Below are 25772 nucleotides of genomic sequence, written 5' to 3'. Positions count from 1 at the left end.
TCTCATTAGAGAGAAGAGGCTTTCTCCTGGCTACCCTTCCAAACAAACCATACTAGTTCAGTCTTTTTCTAATTGTGCTGTCATGAACTTTAACATTTAACATGCTAACTGGGGCCTGTAGAGTCTGAAAAGCAACTCTTGGTTTTTTTTTTGCAATTTCTCTGAGCATTGCACGGTCTGACCTTGGGGTGAATTTGCTGGGACGTCCACTCCTGGGAAGATTGGCAACCGTCTTGAATGTTTTCCACTTTTGAATAATCTTTCTCACTGTAGAATGATGGACTTTAAATTGTTTGGAAATGGCCTTATAACCCTTCCCAGATTGATGGGCAGCAACAATTGCTTCTCTAAGATCATTGCTGATGTCTTTCCTCCTTGGTATTGTGTTAACACACACCTGAATGCTCCAGACCAGCAAACTGCTAAAACTTAGGCTTTTATAGAGGTGGTCACACTTGCTGATGATCAATTAATCAAGGGCATTTGATTAGCAGCACCTGTCTGCTACATAGCATCTTTATTCCTATGGAAGCAGTAAGGGTGTACTTACTTTTTCACACACAGCTTCTCCATTTTGGCTTTATTTTTGTTCAATAAATCATGACACAGTGTAATATGTCATGTGTTGTTGTTCATCTGAGGTTGTATTTACCTAATTTTTAGACCTGCTAAGGAACAGATGATTGTTATTATGTCCTGATATGTAAAACCGTGGAATTCAGAGGGTGCACTTTCTTTTTCACGTGACTGTACATATAACATACAGCGTGTGATTATTACTGTTATCCTGGGTATATATACTCATTACATACAGCGTGTGATTATTACTGATATCCTCTGTATATACATATAACATACATGCTTCTTGCTGACATCTTGAATACACATATAATATACATGCTTCTTGCTGACATTTTGTATATACATATAACATACATGCTTCTTACTGACATGATATAAGGATATACATTATATAAAATGTCACTTTATTAGCGCTCTGTCTGAAATGGAAGTAACCTTTTTAATAAAGGGTCAAATGTGAGCCCGTCACAAGCAGTGACCACATGCAGGTTCTAGTACTGATAGCTGCAGAGACCATATGCAGGTTCTCTGGTACTGGGAGCGGCAGTGACCACAAGCAGGTTCTAGTACTGAGTGCTGCGAGACATGAATGTGTGTCAGTGACATCCTGCAACTGTTTCTGTGCAGAAGCGAATTGGGGTTCGTCTGTGCAGGCCGGCTCCTATAACATGGCGCTGTCGCACTGCGTGGGGCTCAACCAAGTGGAGGAGCATATCAAAAACTTTAGGTAAGCAATGCTGTGCCCCCATCTGTACAGCGCACACGCTGTGCCCCCCTCGTACAGCTCACACGCTGTGCCCCCCTCGTACAGCGCACACGCTGTGCCCCCCTCTGTACAGCGCACACGCTGTGCCCCCCTCGTACAGCGCACACGCTGTGCCCCCCTCTGTGCAGCGCACACGCTGTGCCCCCCTCTGTACAGCGCACACGCTGTGCCCCCTCGTACAGCGCACACGCTGTGTCCCCCTCTGTGCAGCGCACACGCTGTGCCCCCCTCTGTACAGCGCACAAGCTGTGCGCCCCTCTGTACAGCGCACACGCTGTGCCCCCCTCTGCATAGCACGCACGCTGTGCCCCCCTCTGCATAGCACGCTGTGCCCCCCCTCTGCACAGCACACACGCTGTGCCCCTCTGTACAGCGCACAAGCTGTGCGCCCCTCTGTACAGCGCACACGCTGTGTCCCCCTCTGTACAGCACACACTCTGTGCCCAGGACTAGAGTCTCCCCCTCACTTTCCCCCCTCTCTGTCGCTTGTCCCAGCCCTCTTCCCCCGGTCGTTCTGGTTATGTGAGAATAGATCGTTCCATAAAATATTTCCCCATCTTATTTAGGGGTTTATTCTGTAAGCGACCGATCAGGACAGCATTGAAGTCCATAGGACATTTCAGCCACTTTGGCGAATTTAAGATAAGTCTCTTAAAGGTGCAGTTCAAAAAATAAAATTCAATATGTGCATCAATACAATCTGCACAATGATAAGTAATTAGCTAAGTTGCCGATCGATCCGTTCTCCTGTGATCGATCTGTGAAGATTCACTAAATGGCTGTCAGTGCAGCAGAAGAGTACCCAAGACGCAAAATTCTGTGTGGAAGATCATGTGACCAAGCAGGCACTAGATACAATTGGTGCACTGCTAGAGAGAGGGCAAAAGGGGTGTGCCAGAGCCTGTCTCAGAAGAGGAAGGGAATGTGACATTGTAAATGGTTGCTATAGAAACAAAAATTCTTGTTAAATTAGAATACATTAAAAATGTCTTTAAATTTTTTTTTAAATGCTACATAAGTATTTTCTCATAGTACAGAACTGATTTATTAAAAAAAAAAGAAAAAAAAAGTAGGATATTGCTTGAACTGCAGCTTTAACCCCTTGCTTGCTGAGGCTGAGCGGCCTGCCCTGTCTATACAGACATCACAACAGAGACTCAGGGCATTTGTAGTTAGACACACGATAGTCTGAGGTAGAGGCAGCGGTCACTGACACAGGTCACAGGGTCGCAAGGACAGGTCACAGTGACAACGCACGGCTGGAAATCAGAAGGGGAAAAGGCATAAATATTACAGCTCAGTCGGGGCTCATTTTCTGCCTTGTTTTGCAAACGAAAGCCGCGCGGGGGTTTCCGGCTCATGTTTGTGACGGTGTGGGGAGGGCTGCCTCACTCTGTGCGTCTCTGTAACTTCTCCTCCTAGGCCACAGTGTCTGGTTCTGACTGGACCTCCCAACTTCCGTCCTGCTCTTGTGGATTTTGTAGGAACCTTCACCAAAAACCAGAGCCTGATGATCTGTGGAAATGTGATCATTGTAAGTGTGCAGGGCTGCTGTTGGCGTGTCCTGCTCCGGGGGGGGCTGGGTTCGGGGGTTCGGGCGTTCGCACTGACAGGATGTAAATTGTTGTGGGCCATATAGGATCCGGGGTATCACACTGACATTAGGATGTAAGTTAGCGTATCCCTTAAGGTTGGGGGAACAGAGATTTCTATGTAAACACAACGGATGAAGACAGATTCACCCAAACAGAACCCTATTTACTGCACTCAGTCCAAAGGAAGAGATAGATAGCAATAGTATAATATTTATCTATTTAACTCGCAATTGGATGCACAAAACCTGTGGGAGGACGGATACCACTAAAAGCAAAAAAAATAATAACGTTTTATTACGGTAATAATGCAGACAACGGCGCATGAACACATAAATAACAAATGATAAAATCAAATTGGGAATGTTACCCTCTTAAGGTGCTAATATATTGTGGATCACTATATGCCTATCTATACGCAATAATTATGGTGTACATATAGCACCTGGAATCAAGCATGCAGATTACCACTCTGTTAATATAACAGGTCAACAAAGGGGGGAATGTAACAGTATCTTTCAGTATACAGCACTAACTGGCAAAAGTCTTCAAAACAGGACCTGCTTATGCTCACAGTTGATACAATTGAGTACCTTAATGTCCTGGAGTAGCACATATGTAATGTATGCCATATATATAATAGTGCTGTCCCACAGATAACAAGTGTCCAAGGTACCCAGGGACACAATGTCACAATGCCAAATACAAATAGGAAGGTTTATAGTGCAGGGCTATACTTATCTTGATAGCTTATAGAGATACTGGTATGGAAATTGTATCAAAGTAGGATAACCATACAACCCCTTCGTTGGACGCTTGATTCTGCTACTTCCTCGTGGACGTCAACGTGATGACATCACACCCGACAGCTGTTTCGCGCGACGGGTCCGCGCTTTCTCAAGGGAGGGATTGCGAGTTAAATAGATAAGTATTATACTATTGCTATCTCTTCCTTTGGGCCGAGTGCAGTAAATAGGGTTCTGTTTGGGTGAATCTGTCTTCATCCGTTGTGTTTACATATGTGCCTCTGGCTCTCCCTATATGCACCGTCCACCTATATACTCTTTATTAATACCTATTAAGGTGAGCAGTGGTAGATCTTCTTTGCCGGAACAGAGATTTCACCAGCAACAAAGGAAAGGGTTCTTTACAGTAAGGGTAGTTACAATGTGGGATTCATTACCCATGGAGACTGTGATGGCAGATACAATAGATATCTTCACAAAAAATGTTGGACATCTTTTTAGAAAGGTAAGATATACAGGTATATACCAAAAAAGGTAACATGGGAAGGATGTTGATCCAGGGAGTAATCTGGTTGCCAATAGTTATTTTTCCCCATATGAGATATCGTTAGATAATGTGTCACTGGGTTTTTTTATTTGCCTTCCTCTGGATTAATATACTGTAAATACAAATATAGGATAAAGTATCGGTCTAAATTTAGCATAGGTTGAACTTGATGGCGCTGCTATGTAACTATATCAATTGAGGTGGGTCAGTATAGGGTCCGGGGGTGTCGCACTGACAGGTTGCAAGTTGAGGTGGGCCAGTATAGGATGCCAGGGGGGGTGTCGCACTGACATTAGGATGCAAGTTGAGGTGGGCCAGTATAGGATGCCGGTGGGGGGGGGGGGCACACTGACATTAGGATATAGGTTGAGGTGGGCCAGTATAGGATGCCGGGGGGGTCACACTGACATTAGGATATAGGTTGAGGTGGGCCAGTATAGGATGCCGGGGGGGTCACAGTGACATTAGGATGTAAGTTGAGGTGGGCCAGTATAGGATGCCGGGGGGGTCACACTGACATTAGGATATAGGTTGAGGTGGGCCAGTATAGGATGCCGGGGGGGTCACACTGACATTAGGATATAGGTTGAGGTGGGCCAGTATAGGATGCCAGGGGGGTCACACTGACATTAGGATATAGGTTGAGGTGGGCCAGTATAGGATGCCGGGGGGGTCACACTGACATTAGGATATAGGTTGAGGTGGGCCAGTATAGGATGCCAGGGGGGTCACACTGACATTAGGATATAGGTTGAGGTGGGCCAGTATAGGATGCCGGGGGGGTCACACTGACATTAGGATATAGGTTGAGGTGGGCCAGTATAGGATGCCGGGGGGGTCACAATGACATTAGGATGTAAGTTGAGGTGGGCCAGTATAGGATGCCGGGGGGTGGGGGGGTCATACTGATATTAGGATATAAGTTGAGGTGCGCCAGTATAGGATGCAGGGGGGTCACAATGATATTAGGATATAGGTTGAGGTGGGCCAGTATAGGATGCTGGGGGGGTCATACTGACATTAGGATATAGGTTTAGGTGGGCCAGTATAGGATGCCGGGGGGGGGGTCATACTGACATTTGGATGTAAGTTGAGGTGGGCCAGTATAGGATCGGCTGTAAGTTTTGGTAAAAATAGCATTTTGTAGCAGAAGCAGAGTCACGTTTTACATCAAGTCACATGTAAAGTCAAACTATCGTAGGGCAGGGCAACGGTTGTATTGAACTATAAGGCCTCGTTCAGGGTGCTGGCTTCGGAGGGAGGGCGTGCTGCCGTGCGTGCTGCAGTGAGAAACAAAGTATTCAATTTGAATACTGGTTGTCAGGGTAGCAACTGCCCTGCCTCCGAAGCCAGGAGTTGACGCTGACGACAGTTTCAGTAAACGAAAATTTCCTTTTTTGGAACTGCAGCAGCGTCACAGGGACCCAGGCAGCCAATGAAATCATTCTTCAGAATGATTTCAAGACTGCAACACGGATCCCTGCTCTCTGTCTGTGACCGGGAGGATTTTAGCATGTGACGTCAAAGACACGCCCACTGAACGACAGAACGCCGGGGCTGTCGGCAGGGGATGATCGGACGTCTCCTACAAAAGTAAGGCGCGCCCTCGCGGACGCGCGCCCTCCATATCCCAAAGCAGGCACCCTGAACGAGCCCTAAGTATGGAGAGCTCCCCCACTCAGATAAAGTTTATACTCAAGCTTGGTAACAGTACAGAATATAACGTAAAAGAAATGGAGATCCTCTCAGATCTTGTCAAATAATCACCAGAAACTGTCGCCATTAAATCCAGACAGTTACTACCTACGGGAGGAACTGACAGCTATTTTATACCCCCCCAAAATACCAGCAGGTACCTGGAGTAACACAACATAAAAAAGCAGGTGTCTGGAGTAACACAGCATAAAAAAGCAGGTAGCTGGAATGGCAGCATAAGAAATAGAATTGTTCACGGCAGAGAATTTTCACTCGGATGATGTGATTTAAACCTGGGTGTCACTAATTACACTTTTAAGACTTTCTCCTACGATTAATAAACAGGGGCCACGAAAACAGAAAATCCAGGAGCTGAATCCAGACGGACACAGCAGATGGCTGAATAAGCGGAAAATAAAGTCCTTCTATACCGGGCTGATTGCTGACGACCTGCGGAGCGGAGTTCAGATGCTCATTCAGGTTCTATTATTACAATATTATTATTATCTGTTTGCGTGCGGTTATCTGTGGTGCATCATAAAGGTTAAAGGTCAGAATATTTGTTTCATCCATGAAATCCCGGGAAATACTCTCCCCCTACACGAGCCCTTCTGAAATACTCTCCCCCTACACGAGCCCCTCGGGAAATACTCTCCCCCTACACAAGCCCCCGTGAAATACTCTCCCCTACACAAGCCCCCCTGAAATACTCTCCACCTACACGAGCCCCCGTGAAATACTCTCCCCTACACAAGCCCCTCTGAAATACTCTCCCCTGTGAAATCTCCCCTGCACGAGCCCCTGTTCATTACCTCCTCACATAGATGTGAGCCTCGCACCCTCCAGCTTTTGTTCTAATACTTCTCGTTCTCTGAAATGTTCTCCTCCTGTAATTTGTTAATAGCCTTTTTATATATTTGTACGTTTCAATCATTCCCCCTCCCCCCTCTATTCTTCCTCTCCCTCCTTTCTCCCTCCTTTCTCTCTATTCTCCCTCCTTTCTCTCTATTCTCCCTCCTTTCTCTCAATTCTCCCTCCTTGCTCTCTATTCTCCCTCGCCTTTCTCTGTATTCTCCCCCTATCCCTTTCTCTCTATTCTCCCCCTCCCCTCCTTTCTCTCTATTCTCCCCTCCCCTCTCTCTATTCTCCCCCTCCCCTCCTTTCTCTCTATTCTCCCCCTCCCCTCTCTCGATTCTCCCCTCTCCCTCCTTTCTCTTTTTCCCCCTTTCCCTTTTCTCTTCTCCCCCCCTCCTCCTCCTCCTTTCTCTCTTCTCCCCGTCCTTTCTCTCTATTCTCCTCCTCCCCTCTCTCTATTCTCCCCTCTCCCTCCTTTCTCTCTTTCCCCCTCTCCCTTTTCTCTTCTCCCCCCCTCCTCCTCCTCCTCTCTCTCTTCTCCCCGTCCTTTCTCTCTTCTCCCTCTCCATTCTCTCCTATCCCCCCTTTTTCTCTTCTAAGCTGTACTTAAGGGTTCCCGATAAGTTTATGATTTGTGAAGCCCACCTTGAATGTATTTCATGTCCTCCTGGATAATAATGAATAAAACTTATTGTAACCCTCATTTATTGCACCGCAGGCGACCGGTCTGGGACAGATGAGGCCAAATGTGCTGGTTCTGGGATATAAGAAGAACTGGCAGACGGCTCACCCCAGGAACGTTGATAGCTTCGTGGGGACACTGCAGTAAGATAGACTGTTGTATAACATTGTACAAGGCCACAGCCTGAGCAGCAAACTGCATGTAGAGTAGAGCTGCAACAAAGACATGTGTCTGTGCATACAGGAACCCTCTCCCCTTTCTCTCCCTATTACACACACTTTATTTCTCCAGCACTGAAGAGTTTAACACGGCCAGATGGCCTTAACATGGTGTTGTTTTTTGGTTGTAGTGATGCATTTGACTTTAAATATGGGCTGTGTTTGCTGAGAATGAAAGACGGACTCAACATGTCTCGTGTGATGCAAGCCCACAGTAAGTGCAGCCTGCCGTCAATATGTATGTATGTTGTAGGTATGTATGTGTATGCATAACCTTCAGCCCTTGTCTCCCCACTGCTGGATGAAGCCTCCTAAAGGATCTCCCAGATCCTGCGGTTACAGCCTCTCTTCTTCACGTTGCTTCTACAAATGTTTTGGTTTCATCCTCCCATCTTACTTTGGTCGTTGTCTTGGTCTTTTAATCTGTCTTGGAACCCAGGCGAGTACTATCTTTGTCCAACGATGGTCATTTCTTCTTGCAATATGTCCGGTCCGTCGCCATTTAATTTCTTCCCCCCTTGTGAGGATGTCACAGACTTTTGTTTGGTTTAGAACCCATTCATTATTGTTCCTGTATCCTCAGGTAATACTCAGCGTGCATCTCTCCATACGTCATTGAGTTCTGTGAAGTTGGTTGAACTATCTTATCATTCAGGGTCCAATTTTCACATCCATATGTGAACACGGGCACAATACCCTGGACGAAAGCTTTGTTCTTGAGGCACAGTGGAAGGTTTCCTTGAAAGATTGTCTTGGTTCTTCCAAATGCGTTCCATCCCATCTTCATTCTCCTATTGATTTCATTCAAATGGTTCCCATCCATTGTTATAGATATAGTCTTCACCTTCTATTCCCTTTATTTTGATGTTTGAAGAGTTGACACATTTGTTGAACACCACTTGGGTCTTGCTGAGATTCATATGGAGGCCCAGGGCTGGCTTGATGGCGCTGCCATTGGTGCAGTCGCACCAAGCACCGCGCTTACAGAGGCCCTGTGCTTTTCCTCACAACAGTTAAACTGATTACCAGGGGAGAACACGGGGCCTCTGTAACTGTCTCTCACCTTCTGTCTTCTTCTCTCCGGCATCTCCTCGTCGTCGTCGTCATCGCAGCGTCACGTTACCATGACAATGTGACACTGCAACGTCACTGAGATGAGGAGAGGCCGGAGCAGGTAAGAAGCCCTGCGTTCTCCCCCGGCACCGAGACCTGCTAAATTCTAAGCTGGCCCTGTGCAGGAGGCCCAATATCTGACTTGCTTCGGCAAATTCTCCGATTTGTTGCTGGAGCCCTTCTGGACTTGGATGTTGTCCATTGTTTTATATCCACTGCGAAATACCGCCGCCTCTCTAGGCTGGGCGAAGGCCAGAGTCTGTTCCAGCCGATTAACAAGTATTTAAGTAAAGATCTTGTCAGTGATTAGAAGTAGACTAATTGGTCTGTAGTTCTTGAGGTCTTCTTTGTCTCCTTTGTTGTGGAAGAGGAGATTTATGGCGTTACTCCATTGTTCTGGAATGTTACTGTTCTTTAAGCAGCATGTAAAGAGTTTTGCAAGGATTTTGTCTCCTTCGTCAACTTCTTTCAAGATTTCAGTTGTAATTCCATCTCCCGCTGGACCCTTCCCATTCTTCATGGATTTTTATTGTCTTTGCCCCTTCTTCAGGACAGACGCACGGTAAATAATTAGTTTCTTCTCTCTTCCTCTGAAGGATTATGCCCTGTGTTAGCTATGTTCGCGTATAATTTCATGTAGAAGTCCTCCGCACTCGATGATAAGTGAACTGTCTTTTATTGTTGATCTATCGTCTTATTTGAGTGCAATGATTTGCTTCTTCCCCATCGTAAGTCCCTGCTTCATCTTCTTTAAGCTTTTGTTATCTTCAGCAGTCTTCTTCACCGTATCACAGTTACATTCTCTACACATCTTCCGTTATAAATTGGTAAATTTGCTAATTGTTTTGCACAGCTCTGCATATTCCATTCTTACTTTTGCATCTTAGTATTGCTTCATTTCTTGTCTCCTCGTTATTTGCTTTGTCTCGTTTGATATTTTCTTATCCTGTTTTTTGTTAGTGATTCCTCCAGTTCTCCTGCGCTTTCAACCACAATCTTCAGAAGTTCTTCATAATTGTTTGTTGAAGTCTCCCCATGCACAGTGAGCTGAAGCAACCTTACAGTTCTAGTTCAAATTCTCTGCAGTTCATCTTGAGGTTATTGATGTTGATTGTTTTGATCTTACTTTGAACCAGTTTTCTTCTTTCCATCTTCACATTGAGGTATAATTTGCAGAGAACCAACCAGTGATCACTTCTTGTGTCAACAGTTAAGCACTGTGCAGTCTACAATCACGTGTTCCTTGTTAGCTCGGATATAGCCCATTTCTGTTTTTTTTTTTATTCCATTGGCTCCACTTCATGTCTGTTCTCTATTTGGATTCTTCTTGAAGAATGAATTCATGACGTAGAAGTTTTCACATTCTGCAAATTCTCCCAATCTGTCCCCACGTTCATTCCTGTGACCGTAACCGTACTTACCAACTGACGCTTCGCCTTTCTGATGGACACCAATCTTTGCGTTGAAAATCTCCCACCAAGTTCTTGAGGCGACACGTTCCTTTGTTGTTAAATTGCTTAATTTCATAGTGGAAGTCCTCCACCTCATTGTCCGTGTGACGATGTTGGAACACACACTTGGATTACATGAAACCTGTATCTTTATCAACTGAATGACAATTCTGTCTTCTCGTCCCCATGAGCTTCCATACTCCAGTATGTGGCTTCTCCGTTTCTTCTTAAGGATAAAGCCTACTCCACTGACTCTTGCATGTTCTGTACTTGTGTAATATAGTAGGTGATATGTACTGTATGTGTGGTATGTACAGTATGTATATAATACGTATAATCATTTTTATTTCAAATAGTGCATTCTCCCAATGGGACTCCAAGCGCATCACAATGACCGTATAGCGCGCGGTGCGCACACCAAGGTCACCAGGAGCTCAGAGTTATTGTTTAAGATTCAGTGTCTTTCCCCGCTGAGTCTCTCTCTCATAGACTCAGCGCTTTACAGAAGAGAACATACAATAAGTATATTTATTACAATCTGTGTCTGCGTATGCGCATTGTTAGGTTGAGGTTGAGGCGTGTGTACGGCACTTCACCGCTATCTGCGGTCCGTAGGGAGCATTTTCAAGGAGGGCCTGGCTAAAATGGGTCGGGGGGGGAGGTCCAAAACACAGGCACAAAGCAGCTCACATTATCATTGGCTGATGGGATCCAGTCTGTGATTGGCTCCCTCGCGCACCATGTGACGCGTCGCCACACGTGAACACAACCCTGTTGCATCCCCTGCTGGCTGACGCGTCACAGCGCGTAGTGAGCCTTGTAGTGAGGAGGGACTGGGGCTGACTCGGGAGGAAGCCATGAACAGGTGAGTGGCGCGCACGCCATCGGATGCAGCGGGACTTCGGCCTTACTGGGCACACGCCTATAAGAATGTCTGGCAATGTATATGTATGTCACATATACGTACATATATACCCATGTATGTGTACTGCACATGTCCATGTACATACATACGTGTGTATTTCACAGGCACATTTACATATATACACTTATTTTGCTGTGCACAGTTAATCCAGTGTTTCAACAAGCAGAAGAGCCAAAACTGAAAGACGGAGGCGAGAATCCCCCCAGCCCCCCAGCAAACGGGACATGTGAGTTCACTCTAAGCACATCTCATTCAATCCCTTATATACCTCTGTATGCAAAGCAGCAGCTGAGACGTCACATCTCAGGCCTGAGGCACAACAAGGTCTGACACAGGACACAGGCGCAGGGCTGACACTGTGTCTGCAGCACAGGACACAGGCGCAGAGCTGACACTGTCTGCAGCACAGGACACAGGCGCAGGGCTGACACTGTCTGCAGCACAGGACACAGGCGCAGAGCTGACACTGTCTGCAGCACAGGACACAGGCGCAGAGCTGACACTGTGTCTGCAGCACAGGACACAGGCGAAGGGCTGACACTGTGTCTGCAGCACAGGACACAGGCGCAGGGCTGACACTGTGTCTGCAGCACAGGACACAGGCGAAGGGCTGACACTGTGTCTGCAGCACAGGACACAGGCGCAGAGCTGACACTGTCTGCAGCACAGGACACAGGCGCAGAGCTGATACTGTCTGCAGCACAGGACACAGGCGCAGAGCTGACATTATCTGCAGCACAGGACACAGGCGCAGAGCTGACACTATCTGCAGCACAGGACACAGGCGCAGGGCTGACACTATCTGCAGCACAGGACACAGGCGCAGAGCTGATACTGTATCTGCAGCACAGGACACAGGCGCAGAGCTGACACTGTGTCTGCAGCACAGGACACAGGCGCAGAGCTGACACTGTCTACAGCACAGGACACAGGCGCAGAGCTGATACTGTCTGCAGCACAGGACACAGGCGCAGAGCTGACACTGTATCTGCAGCACAGGACACAGGCGCAGAGCTGACACTGTCTGCAGCACAGGACACAGGCGCAGAGCTGACACTGTCTGCAGCACAGGACACAGGCGCAGAGCTGACACTGTCTGCAGCACAGGACACAGGCGCAGAGCTGACACTGTATCTGCAGCACAGGACACAGGCGCAGAACTGACACTATGTCTGCAGCACAGGACACAGGCGCAGAGCTGACACTGTCTGCAGCACAGGACACAGGCGCAGAGCTGACACTGTCTGCAGCACAGGACACAGGCGCAGGGCTGACACTGTGTCTGCAGCACAGGACACAGGCGCAGAGCTGACACTGTCTGCAGCACAGGACACAGGCGCAGAGCTGACACTGTCTGCAGCACAGAACACAGGCGCAGAGCTGACACTATCTGCAGCACAGGACACAGGCGCAGAGCTGATACTGTATCTGCAGCACAGGACACAGGCGCAGAGCTGATACTGTATCTGCAGCACAGGACACAGGCGCAGGGCTGACATTATCTGCAGCACAGGACACAGGCGCAGAGCTGACACTATCTGCAGCACAGGACACAGGCGCAGAGCTGACACTATCTGCAGCACAGGACACAGGCGCAGAGCTGATACTGTATCTGCAGCACAGGACACAGGCGCAGAGCTGACACTATCTGCAGCACAGGACACAGGCGCAGAGCTGACACTATCTGCAGCACAGGACACAGGCGCAGAGCTGACACTATCTGCAGCACAGGACACAGGCGCAGGGCTGACACTATCTGCAGCACAGGACACAGGCGCAGAGCTGATACTGTATCTGCAGCACAGGACACAGGCGCAGAGCTGACACTGTCTGCCGCACAGGACACAGGCGCAGAGCTGACACTGTCTGCAGCACAGGACACAGGCGCAGAGCTGACACTGTCTGCAGCACAGGACACAGGCGCAGAGCTGACACTGTCTGCAGCACAGGACACAGGCGCAGAGCTGACACTGTCTGCAGCACAGGACACAGGCGCAGAGCTGACACTGTCTGCAGCACAGGACACAGGCGCAGAGCTGATACTGTCTGCAGCACAGGACACAGGCGCAGAGCTGACACTGTGTCTGCAGCACAGGACACAGGCGCAGAGCTGATACTGTATCTGCAGCACAGGACACAGGCGCAGAGCTGACACTGTCTGCAGCACAGGACACAGGCGCAGAGCTGACACTGTCTGCAGCACAGGACACAAGCGCAGAGCTGATACTGTATCTGCAGCACAGGACACAGGCGCAGAGCTGATACTGTATCTGCAGCACAGGACACAGGCGCAGAGCTGATACTGTATCTGCAGCACAGGACACAGGCGCAGAGCTGATACTGTATCTGCAGCACAGGACACAGGCGCAGAGCTGACACTATCTGCAGCACAGGACACAAGCGCAGAGCTGACACTATCTGCAGCACAGGACACAGGCGCAGAGCTGACACTGTGTCTGCAGCACAGGACAAAGGCGCAGAGCTGACACTGTCTGCAGCACAGGACACAGGCGCAGAGCTGACACTGTATCTGCAGCACAGGACACAGGCGCAGAGCTGACACTGTGTCTGCAGCACAGGACACAGGCGCAGAGCTGACACTGTGTCTGCAGCACAGGACACAGGCGCAGAGCTGACACTGTATCTGCAGCACAGGACACAGGCGCAGAGCTGACACTGTCTGCAGCACAGGACACAGGCGCAGAGCTGACACTGTGTCTGCAGCACAGGACACAGGCGCAGAGCTGACACTGTGTCTGCAGCACAGGACACAGGCGCAGAGCTGACACTGTATCTGCAGCACAGGACACAGGCGCAGAGCTGACACTGTCTGCAGCACAGGACACAGGCGCAGAGCTGACACTGTCTGCAGCACAGGACACAGGCGCAGAGCTGACACTGTCTGCAGCACAGGACACAGGCGCAGAGCTGACACTGTCTGCAGCACAGGACACAGGCGCAGGGCTGACACTGTCTGCAGCACAGGACACAAGCGCAGAGCTGACACTGTCTGCAGCACAGGACACAGGCGCAGGGCTGACACTATCTGCAGCACAGGACACAGGGGCAGAGCTGACACTGTGTCTGCAGCACAGGACACAGGCGCAGAGCTGACACTGTGTCTGCAGCACAGGACACAGGCGCAGAGCTGACACTGTCTGCAGCACAGGACACAGGCGCAGGGCTGACACTGTGTCTGCAGCACAGGACACAGGCGCAGAGCTGACACTGTCTGCAGCACAGGACACAGGCGCAGAGCTGATACTGTATCTGCAGCACAGGACACAGGCGCAGAGCTGACACTGTCTGCAGCACAGGACACAGGCGCAGAGCTGACACTGTCTGCAGCACAGGACACAGGCGCAGAGCTGACACTGTCTGCAGCACAGGACACAGGCGCAGAGCTGACACTGTCTGCAGCACAGGACACAGGCGCAGAGCTGACACTGTCTGCAGCACAGGACACAGGCGCAGAGCTGATACTGTCTGCAGCACAGGACACAGGTGCAGAGCTGACACTGTCTGCAGCACAGGACACAGGCGCAGGGCTGACACTGTCTGCAGCACAGGACACAGGCGCAGGGCTGACACTGTATCTGCAGCACAGGACACAGGCGCAGAGCTGACACTGTCTGCAGCACAGGACACAGGCGCAGAGCTGACACTTTGGGGGCTATTCATTAATCTGCGATAATGCCAATTGGGTCACACACAGAGAAATTCCAAATGAGCTTGTGCTGAGCCTGTAGCGAAGCCTGAGCCTCTGGCTGTGCTGAGCCTGTAGCGAAGCCTGAGCCTCTGGCTGTGCTGAGCCTGTAGCGAAGCCTGAGCCTCTGGCTGTGCTGAGCCTGTAGCGAAGCCTGAGCCTCTGGCTGTGCTGTGCCTTTAGGCAGAGCCTGTTCCTGTGCCATGCCTAAACTGGGCCGTGTCGCCCTGTTTTGTGATTGTAGTGGACCCTGACGCCCTTACTGTTGAGCAGCAGGCCAGCACCGTGTTCCAGATTGAGCAGGGGGGAAAGACGATTGATATTTACTGGCTGTTTGATGATGGAGGTAAATGTGGAAACCTGAGCAAGAGCCTGAAATCCTTCTCTGTATCTGTTCTATGTCCCAGCAATGTCACATCCTAATCGCCGGATTATTTCATATGCTCCGATGCAGCCAATCACAGTGCATTCAATCAGTGGCCCTCCAGAGCATACTGACCCCATGGCTATTTCAGATACATTATCACTTCACCCCCACACATCCCGCTTATATCTCGCTTTGGGCAATTCGTGACATTTGTTGCCGATAATCCCCATTGGCTTCTGATTTGGCGTATGTATAATAAGGCCCTTTAATTCTTTCTGTACTAATCATTCCCCAATGCCAGGTCACTAAGTGTTCCATGCAACTCCTGACGGTGAGGTCGGAGGTCGCAGGGTAAGGTATTTACCACATGTTTTCATGGCAGGACTCACCCTCCTGATCCCCTATCTGCTCAGCCGCAAGAAGAGGTGGGAAAAAAGCAAAATCCGCGTGTTTGTGGGAGGCCAGATCAACAGAATGGATGAAGAGCGCAAAGCGTGAGACACACGTGGATCACACACGCACGCGTTGCGCAAACATACACAACCGTGTCCAAACACACACACTGCGCTGCCCTTACACACACTGCAGTAACATGCTACTAGCCCACACAGCACTGCTCTAAATGCACTGGAATTGCACACACAGTACTGCTCTAACTGCACTGGGATTGCACACACAGCACTGCTCTAACTGCACTGGGATTGCACACACAGCACTGGGATTGCACACACAGCACTGCTCTAAATGCACTGGGATTGCACACACAGCACAGCTCTAAATGCACTGGGATTGCACACGCAGCACTGGGATTGCACACACAGCACGGCTCTAACTGCACTGGGATTGCACACACAGCGCTGGGATTGCACACACAGCCCTGGGATTGCACACACAGCCCTGGGATTGCACACACAGCCCTGGGATTGCACACACAGCCCTGGGATTGCACACACAGCACTGGGATTGCACACACAGCCCTGGGATTGCACACACAGCACTGGGATTGCACACACAGCACTGGGATTGCACACACAGCACTGGGATTGCACACACAGCACTGGGATTGCACACACAGCACTGCACAGATATGGGGACGGGTGATTAATTCCTGGTTCTGCTGCAGGTTGATCTCTCTGTTGAGTAAATTCAGAATCGGATTCCATGAGGTGCACGTGCTCCCAGATATCAACCAAAAACCTCGGCCAGAGCAGTAAGCGTTAAACGTTTACATATATACTTTGAGTTTACTTAGTGTAGCAGTGAGTAGGTTATTATATAGGTGTATGTTGCAGTTAGTGTAGCAGTGAGTAGGTTATTATATAGGGGTATGTTGCAGTTACTGTAGCAGTGAGTAGGTTATTATATAGGGGTTATTATATAGGGGTATGCTGCAGTTACTGTAGCAGTGAGTAGGTTATTATATAGGGGTATGTTGCAGTTACTGTAGCAGTGAGTAGGTTATTATATAGGGGTATGTTGCAGTTACTGTAGCAGTGAGTAGGTTATTATATAGGGGTATGTTGCAGTTACTGTAGCAGTGAGTAGGTTATTATATAGGGGTATGTTGCAGTTACTGTAGCAGTGAGTAGGTTATTACATAGGGGTATGTTGCAGTTACTGTAGCAGTGAGTAGGTTATTATATAGGGGTTATTATATAGGGGTATGCTGCAGTTACTGTAGCAGTGAGTAGGTTATTATATAGGGGTATGTTGCAGTTACTGTAGCAGTGAGTAGGTTATTATATAGGGGTATGTTGCAGTTACTGTAGCAGTGAGTAGGTTATTATATAGGGGTATGTTGCAGTTACTGTAGCAGTGAGTAGGTTATTACATAGGGGTATGTTGCAGTTAGTGTAGCAGTGTGTAGGTTATTATAAAGGGATATGTTGCAGTTACTGTAGCAGTGAGTAGGTTATTATATAGGGGTTATTATATAGGAGTATGTTGCAGTTACTGTAGCAGTGAGTAGGTTATTATATAGGGGTATGTTGCAGTTACTGTAGCAGTGAGTAGGTTATTATATAGGAGTATGTTGCAGTTACTGTAGCAGTGAGTAGGTTATTATATAGGGGTATGTTGCAGTTACTGTAGCAGTGAGTAGGTTATTATATAGGGGTATGTTGCAGTTACTGTAGCAGTGAGTAGGTTATTATATAGGAGTATGTTGCAGTTACTGTAGCAGTAAGTAGGTTATTATATAGGAGTATGTTGCAGTTACTGTAGCAGTGAGTAGGTTATTATATAGGGGTATGTTGCAGTTACTGTAGCAGTGAGTAGGTTATTATATAGGGGTATGTTGCAGTTACTGTAGCAGTGAGTAGGTTATTATATAGGGGTATGTTGCAGTTACTGTAGAAGTGAGTAGGTTATTATATAGGGGTATGTTGCCGTTACTGTAGCAGTGAGTAGGTTATTATATAGGGGTATGTTGCAGTTACTGTAGCAGTGAGTAGGTTATTATATAGGGGTATGTTGCAGTTACTGTAGCAGTAAGTAGGTTATTATATAGGAGTATGTTGCAGTTACTGTAGCAGTGAGTAGGTTATTATATAGTGGTATGTTGCAGTTACTGTAGCAGTGATTAGGTTATTATATAGTGGTATGTTGCAGTTACTGTAGCAGTGAGTAGGTTATTATATAGGGGTATGTTGCAGTTACTGTAGCAGTGAGTAGGTTATTATATAGGAGTATGTTGCAGTTACTGTAGCAGTGAGTAGGTTATTATATAGTGTTATGTTGCAGTTACTGTAGCAGTGAGTAGGTTATTATATAGGGGTATGTTGCAGTTACTGTAGCAGTGAGTAGGTTATTATATAGGGGTATGTTGCAGTTACTGTAGCAGTGAGTAGGTTATTATATAGGGGTATGTTGCAGTTACTGTAGCAGTGAGTAGGTTATTATATAGGGGTATGTTGCAGTTACTGTAGCAGTGAGTAGGTTATTATATAGGGGTATGTTGCAGTTACTGTAGCAGTGAGTAGGTTATTAGATAGGGGTATGTTGCAGTTACTGTAGCAGTGAGTAGGTTATTATATAGGGGTATGTTGCAGTTACTGTAGCAGTGAGTAGGTTATTATATAGGGGTATGTTGCAGTTACTGTAGCAGTGAGTAGGTTATTATATAGGGGTATGTTGCAGTTACTGTAGCAGTGAGTAGGTTATTATATAGGGGTATGTTGCAGTTACTGTAGCAGTGAGTAGGTTATTATATAGGGGTATGTTGCAGTTACTGTAGCAGTGAGTAGGTTATTATATAGGGGTATGTTGCAGTTACTGTAGCAGTGAGTAGGTTATTATATAGGGGTATGTTGCAGTTACTGTAGCAGTGAGTAGGTTATTATATAGGGGTATGTTGCAGTTACTGTAGCAGTGAGTAGGTTATTATATAGGGGTATGTTGCAGTTACTGTAGCAGTGAGTAGGTTATTATATAGGGGTATGCTGCAGTTACTGTAGCAGTGAGTAGGTTATTATATAGTGGTATGTTGCAGTTACTGTAGCAGTGAGTAGGTTATTATATAGTGGTATGTTGCAGTTACTGTAGCAGTGAGTAGGTTATTATATAGGGGTATGTTGCAGTTACTGTAGCAGTGAGTAGGTTATTATATAGGGGTATGTTGCAGTTACTGTAGCAGTGAGTAGGTTATTATATAGGGGTATGTTGCAGTTACTGTAGCAGTGAGTGGGGTATTATATAGGGGTATGTTGCAGTTACTGTAGCAGTGAGTAGGTTATTATATAGTGGTATGTTGCAGTTACTGTAGCAGTGAGTAGGTTATTATATAGGGGTATGTTGCAGTTACTGTAGCAGTGAGTAGGTTATTATATAGGGGTATGTTGCAGTTACTGTAGCAGTGAGTAGGTTATTATATAGGGGTATGTTGCAGTTACTGTAGCAGTGAGTAGGTTATTATATAGGGGTATGTTGCAGTTACTGTAGCAGTGAGTAGGTTATTATATAGGGGTATGTTGCAGTTACTGTAGCAGTGAGTAGGTTATTATATAGGGGTATGTTGCAGTTACTGTAGCAGTGAGTAGGTTATTATATAGGGGTATGTTGCAGTTACTGTAGCAGTGAGTAGGTTATGATATAGGGGTATGTTGCAGTTACTGTAGCAGTGAGTAGGTTATTATATAGGGGTATGTTGCAGTTACTGTAGCAGTGAGTAGGTTATGATATAGGGGTATGTTGCAGTTACTGTAGCAGTGAGTAGGTTATGATATAGGGGTATGTTGCAGTTACTGTAGCAGTGAGTTGGTTATGATATAGGGGTATGTTGCAGTTACTGTAGCAGTGAGTAGGTTATTATATAGGGGTTATTATATTGGGGTATGTTGCAGTTACTGTAGCAGTGAGTAGGTTATTATATAGGGGTATGTTGCAGTTACTGTAGCAGTGAGTAGGTTATTATCTAGGGGTATGTTGCAGTTACTGTAGCAGTGAGTAGGTTATTATATAGGGGTTATTATATAGGGGTATGTTGCAGTTACTGTAGCAGTGAGTAGGTTATTATATAGGGGTATGTTGCAGTTACTGTAGCAGTGAGTAGGTTATTATATAGGGGTATGTTGCAGTTACTGTACATAGCAATGAGTAGGTTATGATATAGGGGTATGTTGCAGTTACTGTAGCAGTGAGTAGGTTATTATATAGGGGTATGTTGCAGTTACTGTAGCAGTGAGTAGGCTATGATATAGGGGTATGTTGCAGTTACTGTAGCAGTGAGTAGGTTATTATATAGGGGTATGTTGCAGTTACTGTAGCAGTGAGTAGGTTATTATATAGGGGTATGTTGCAGTTACTGTAGCAGTGAGTAGGTTATTATATAGGGGTATGTTGCAGTTACTGTAGCAGTGAGTGGGGTATTATATAGGGGTATGTTGCAGTTACTGTAGCAGTGAGTAGGTTATTATATAGTGGTATGTTGCAGTTACTGTAGCAGTGAGTAGGTTATTATATAGGGGTATGTTGCAGTTACTGTAGCAGTGAGTAGGTTATTATATAGGGGTATGTTGCAGTTACTGTAGCAGTGAGTAGGTTATTATATAGGGGTATGTTGCAGTTACTGTAGCAGTGAGTAGGTTATGATATAGGGGTATGTTGCAGTTACTGTAGCAGTGAGTAGGTTATTATATAGGGGTATGTTGCAGTTACTGTAGCAGTGAGTAGGTTATGATATAGGGGTATGTTGCAGTTACTGTAGCAGTGAGTAGGTTATGATATAGGGGTATGTTGCAGTTACTGTAGCAGTGAGTTGGTTATGATATAGGGGTATGTTGCAGTTACTGTAGCAGTGAGTAGGTTATTATATAGGGGTTATTATATAGGGGTATGTTGCAGTTACTGTAGCAGTGAGTAGGTTATTATATAGGGGTATGTTGCAGTTACTGTAGCAGTGAGTAGGTTATTATCTAGGGGTATGTTGCAGTTACTGTAGCAGTGAGTAGGTTATTATATAGGGGTTATTATATAGGGGTATGTTGCAGTTACTGTAGCAGTGAGTAGGTTATTATATAGGGGTATGTTGCAGTTACTGTAGCAGTGAGTAGGTTATTATATAGGGGTATGTTGCAGTTACTGTACATAGCAATGAGTAGGTTATGATATAGGGGTATGTTGCAGTTACTGTAGCAGTGAGTAGGTTATTATATAGGGGTATGTTGCAGTTACTGTAGCAGTGAGTAGGCTATGATATAGGGGTATGTTGCAGTCACTGTAGCAGTGAGTAGGTTATTATATAGGGGTATGTTGCAGTTACTGTAGCAGTGAGTAGGTTATTATATAGGGGTATGTTGCAGTTACTGTAGCAGTGAGTAGGTTATTATATAGGGGTATGTTGCAGTTACTGTAGCAGTGAGTAGGTTATGATATAGGGGTATGTTGCAGTTACTGTAGCAGTGAGTAGGTTATTATATAGGGGTATGTTGCAGTTACTGTAGCAGTGAGTAGGTTATGATATAGGGGTATGTTGCAGTTACTGTAGCAGTGAGTAGGTTATTATATAGGGGTATGTTGCAGTTACTGTAGCAGTGAGTAGGTTATGATATAGGGGTATGTTGCAGTTACTGTAGCAGTGAGTAGGTTATGATATAGGGGTATGTTGCAGTTACTGTAGCAGTGAGTAGGTTATGATATAGGGGTATGTTGCAGTTACTGTAGCAGTGAGTAGGTTATTATATAGGGGTATGTTGCAGTTACTGTAGCAGTGAGTAGGTTATTATATAGGGGTATGTTGCAGTTACTGTAGCAGTGAGTAGGTTATTATATAGGGGTATGTTGCAGTTACTGTAGCAGTGAGTGGGTTATTATATAGGGTTATGTTGCAGTTACTGTAGCAGTGAGCAGGTATTATATAGGGGTATGTTGCAGTTACTGTAGCAGTGAGTAGGTTATGATATAGGGGTATGTTGCAGTTACTGTAGCAGTGAGCAGGTTATTATATAGGGGTATGTTGCAGTTACTGTAGCAGTGGGTAGGTTATTATATAGGGGTATGTTGCAGTTACTGTAGCAGTGAGTAGGTTATTATATAGGGGTATGTTGCAGTTACTGTAGCAGTGAGTAGGTTATTATATAGGGGTATGCTGCAGTTACTGTAGCAGTGAGTGGGTTATTATATAGGGGTATGTTGCAGTTACTGTAGCAGTGAGTAGGTTATGATATAGGGGTATGTTGCAGTTACTGTAGCAGTGAGTAGGTTATTATATAGGGGTATGTTGCAGTTACTGTAGCAGTGAGTAGGTTATGATATAGGGGTATGTTGCAGTTACTGTAGCAGTGAGTAGGTTATTATATAGGGGTATGTTGCAGTTACTGTAGCAGTGAGTAGGTTATGATATAGGGGTATGTTGCAGTTACTGTAGCAGTGAGTAGGTTATTATATAGGAGTATGTTGCAGTTACTGTAGCAGTGAGTAGGTTATTATATAGGGGTATGCTGCAGTTACTGTAGCAGTGAGTAGGTTATTATATAGGGGTATGTTGCAGTTACTGTAGCAGTGAGTAGGTTATGATATAGGGGTATGTTGCAGTTACTGTAGCAGTGAGTAGGTTATTATATAGGGGTATGTTGAAGTTACTGTTGCAGTGAGTAGGTTATTATATAGGGGTATGTTGCAGTTACTGTAGCAGTGAGTAGGTTATTATATAGGGGTATGTTGCAGTTACTGTAGCAGTGAGTAGGTTATTATATAGGGTTATGTTGCAGTTACTGTAGCAGTGAGCAGGTTATTATATAGGGGTATGTTGCAGTTACTGTAGCAGTGAGTAGGTTATGATATAGGGGTATGTTGCAGTTACTGTAGCAGTGAGCAGGTTATTATATAGGGGTATGTTGCAGTTACTGTAGCAGTGAGTAGGTTATTATATAGGGGTATGTTGCAGTTACTGTAGCAGTGAGTAGGTTATTATATAGGGGTATGCTGCAGTTACTGTAGCAGTGAGTGGGTTATTATATAGGGGTATGCTGCAGTTACTGTAGCAGTGAGTAGGTTATTATATAGGGGTATGCTGCAGTTACTGTAGCAGTGAGTAGGTTATTATATAGGGGTATGTTGCAGTTACTGTAGCAGTGAGTAGGTTATTATATAAGGGTATGTTGCAGTTACTGTAGCAGTGAGTAGGTTATGATATAGGGGTATGTTGCAGTTACTGTAGCAGTGAGTAGGTTATGATATAGGGGTATGTTGCAGTTACTGTAGCAGTGAGTAGGTTATTATATAGGGGTATGTTGCAGTTACTGTAGCAGTGAGTAGGTTATTATATAGGGGTGTGTTGCAGTTACTGTAGCAGTGAGTAGGTTATTATATAGGGGTATGTTGCAGTTACTGTAGCAGTGAGTAGGTTATTATATAGGGGTATGTTGCAGTTAGTGTAGCAGTGAGTAGGTTATTATATAGGGGTATGTTGCAGTTACTGTAGCAGTGAGTGGGTTATTATATAGGGGTATGTTGCAGTTACTGTAGCAGTGAGTAGGTTATTATATAGGGGTATGTTGCAGTTACTGTAGCAGTGAGTAGGTTATTATATAGGGGTATGTTGCAGTTACTGTAGCAGTGAGTAGGTTATGATATAGGGGTATGTTGCAGTTACTGTAGCAGTGAGTAGGTTATGATATAGGGGTATGTTGCAGTTACTGTAGCTGTTTGAGTCACTCTGAGTTCTCGCCCCCAGTGTGAAGCGTTTCGAGGATCTCATCGCTCCTTACAGGCTGAACGACGGCTTCAAGGACGAGCTGCTGGTGAACGAGATGAGACGGGACTGTCCCTGGAAGATCTCTGATGAAGAAATCAAGAAGAACAGAGCAAAGGTATGTACCGCACACGGGACGTTCACATGTGAGCTCATTTTGTACCGCACACGGGACGTTCACATGTGAGCTCTTTTTGTACCGCACACGGGACGTTCACATGTGAGCTCTTTTTGTACCGCACACGGGACGTTCACATGTGAGCTCTTTTTGTACCGCACACGGGACGTTCACATGTGAGCTCTTTTTGTACCGCACACGGGAGATTCACATGTGAGCTCTTTTTGTACCGCACACGGGACATTCACGTGAGCTCTTTTTGTACCGCACACAAGACATTCACATGTGAGCCCTTGCTGTGCTGTACCGCACACGGGACATTCACATGTGAGCCCTTGCTGTGCTGTACCGCACACGAGACATTCACATGTGAGCCCTTGCTGTGCTGTACCAAACACGAGACATTCACATGTGAGCCCTTGCTGTGCTGTACCGCACACGGGACATTCACATGTGAGCTCTTGCTGTGCTGTACCGCACACGAGACATTCACATGTGAGCCCTTGCTGTGCTGTACCGCACACGGGACATTCACATGTGAGCCCTTGCTGTGCTGTACTGTACACGAGACATTCACATGTGAGCCCTTGCTGTGCTGTACCGCACACGGGACATTCACATGTAAGCCCTTGCTGTGCTGTACCGCACACGGGACATTCACATGTGGGCCCTTGCTGTGCTGTACCGCACACGGGACATTCACATGTGAGCCCTTGCTGTGCTGTACCGCACACGGGACATTCACATGCAAGCCCTTGCTGTGCTGTACCGCACACGGGACATTCACATGTGAGCCCTTGCTGTGCTGTACCGCACACGGGACATTCACATGTGAGCCCTTGCTGTGCTGTACCGCACACGAGACATTCACATGTGAGCCCTTGCTGTGCTGTACCGCACACGGGACATTCACATGTGAGCCCTTGCTGTGCTGTACCGCACACGAGACATTCACATGTGAGCCCTTGCTGTGCTGTACCGCACACGGGACATTCACATGTGAGCCCTTGCTGTGCTGTATCGCACACGGGACATTCACATGTGAGCTCTTGCTGTGCTGTACCGCACACGGGACATTCACATGTGAGCCCTTGCTGTGCTGTACCGCACACGGGACATTCACATGTGAGCCCTTGCTGTGCTGTACCGCACACGGGACATTCACATGTGAGCCCTTGCTGTGCTGTACCGCACACGGGACATTCACATGCAAGCCCTTGCTGTGCTGTATCGCACACGGGACATTCACATGTGAGCCCTTGCTGTGCTGTACCGCACACGAGACATTCACATGTGAGCCCTTGCTGTGCTGTATCGCACACGGGACATTCACATGCAAGCCCTTGCTGTGCTGTACCGCACACGGGACATTCACGTGCTGTGGCATTTACAAACCCTTCTGTGGCCGGGACGGACACCGGCCGGGTCACTGTGACCAGCATACTGTACCTATTACGCCCCAGCAGACGCTTACGCCACGTGGCTGGGTACGTTTCACGGCTGCATTGAACGTTTCTTTGCATATTATGTTTCACTCAGTCCCTGAGACAAGTTCGGCTCAATGAGGTACTGCTGGATTATTCACGGGACGCTGCTCTGATTGTCATGTAAGTATCACACGTGTGCCCTTGCTAATAGCTCCAGCACTAAGAGATGGGTAACAACCGGTGCTTCAAAGGTTAACTGTATCCTTATAACATAATGAGCACTCCGCAGGACGACGCCAATGAATAATGTATATATTATCTGCATCCCATGACTAGCACCAAGGAACTGCATTCCCTCCCCCTCCCGCCCCTAGGGTCAGCTTAGGCCCAGCCCCAAAGCTGGCGCCCAGCCTTTTACCAGCGTTGATTGGGCATAGGCCGGCCCGGGCCTAAAGCCGGCGCCTCCAGCCTGCCGAGCTGTTCTAGGGGCTCCAGCTGACAGGTAGACCCTTATGTACATAAGTAAATAATGTGCCCCATAAGCTGACATAAAGCATGAGTCAAAGACTCAAAATAGGACAAAACTCACTGAGTAAATTCCAGGTTTCTCTCCACGAAGTCCAAAGTGCGGGTTACAAACAGCACGCTGAATCTGCCCAGTGGGATAAGCAAACAAAAATGGAAAAGGCAGGGCACTGCCAAAAAATAGGAGGCCTAAGAGGAACCACCAACACGATATGGCGCACATATATCTCAGACGCACTGACCTTGGCCCCTTGCAGACGCACTTACCA

The 25772-nt window shown here is 46.8% G+C and overlaps 1 protein-coding gene across 1 annotated transcript in view; it reads left to right on the top strand.

Annotated features, from left to right (window-relative positions):
* Positions 1 to 25772, top strand: part of SLC12A3 (solute carrier family 12 member 3) — a 58799-nt gene that overhangs the window by 30240 nt on the left and 2787 nt on the right. Inside the window, exons 15-25 of the mRNA XM_075576863.1 lie at positions 1210 to 1309; positions 2771 to 2882; positions 6274 to 6408; positions 7502 to 7608; positions 7815 to 7897; positions 11315 to 11398; positions 15123 to 15224; positions 15628 to 15739; positions 16369 to 16455; positions 23416 to 23551; positions 25091 to 25158. Coding sequence (XP_075432978.1) covers positions 1210 to 1309; positions 2771 to 2882; positions 6274 to 6408; positions 7502 to 7608; positions 7815 to 7897; positions 11315 to 11398; positions 15123 to 15224; positions 15628 to 15739; positions 16369 to 16455; positions 23416 to 23551; positions 25091 to 25158 — 1126 coding nt within the window. The remainder of the gene's footprint in view (positions 1 to 1209; positions 1310 to 2770; positions 2883 to 6273; positions 6409 to 7501; positions 7609 to 7814; positions 7898 to 11314; positions 11399 to 15122; positions 15225 to 15627; positions 15740 to 16368; positions 16456 to 23415; positions 23552 to 25090; positions 25159 to 25772) is intronic.

The sequence above is a fragment of the Ascaphus truei genome, chromosome 19, assembly GCF_040206685.1.
Source record: "Ascaphus truei isolate aAscTru1 chromosome 19, aAscTru1.hap1, whole genome shotgun sequence".
Classification (NCBI taxonomy): domain Eukaryota; kingdom Metazoa; phylum Chordata; class Amphibia; order Anura; family Ascaphidae; genus Ascaphus; species Ascaphus truei.
This window is presented reverse-complemented; position numbering and strand designations above follow the sequence as displayed.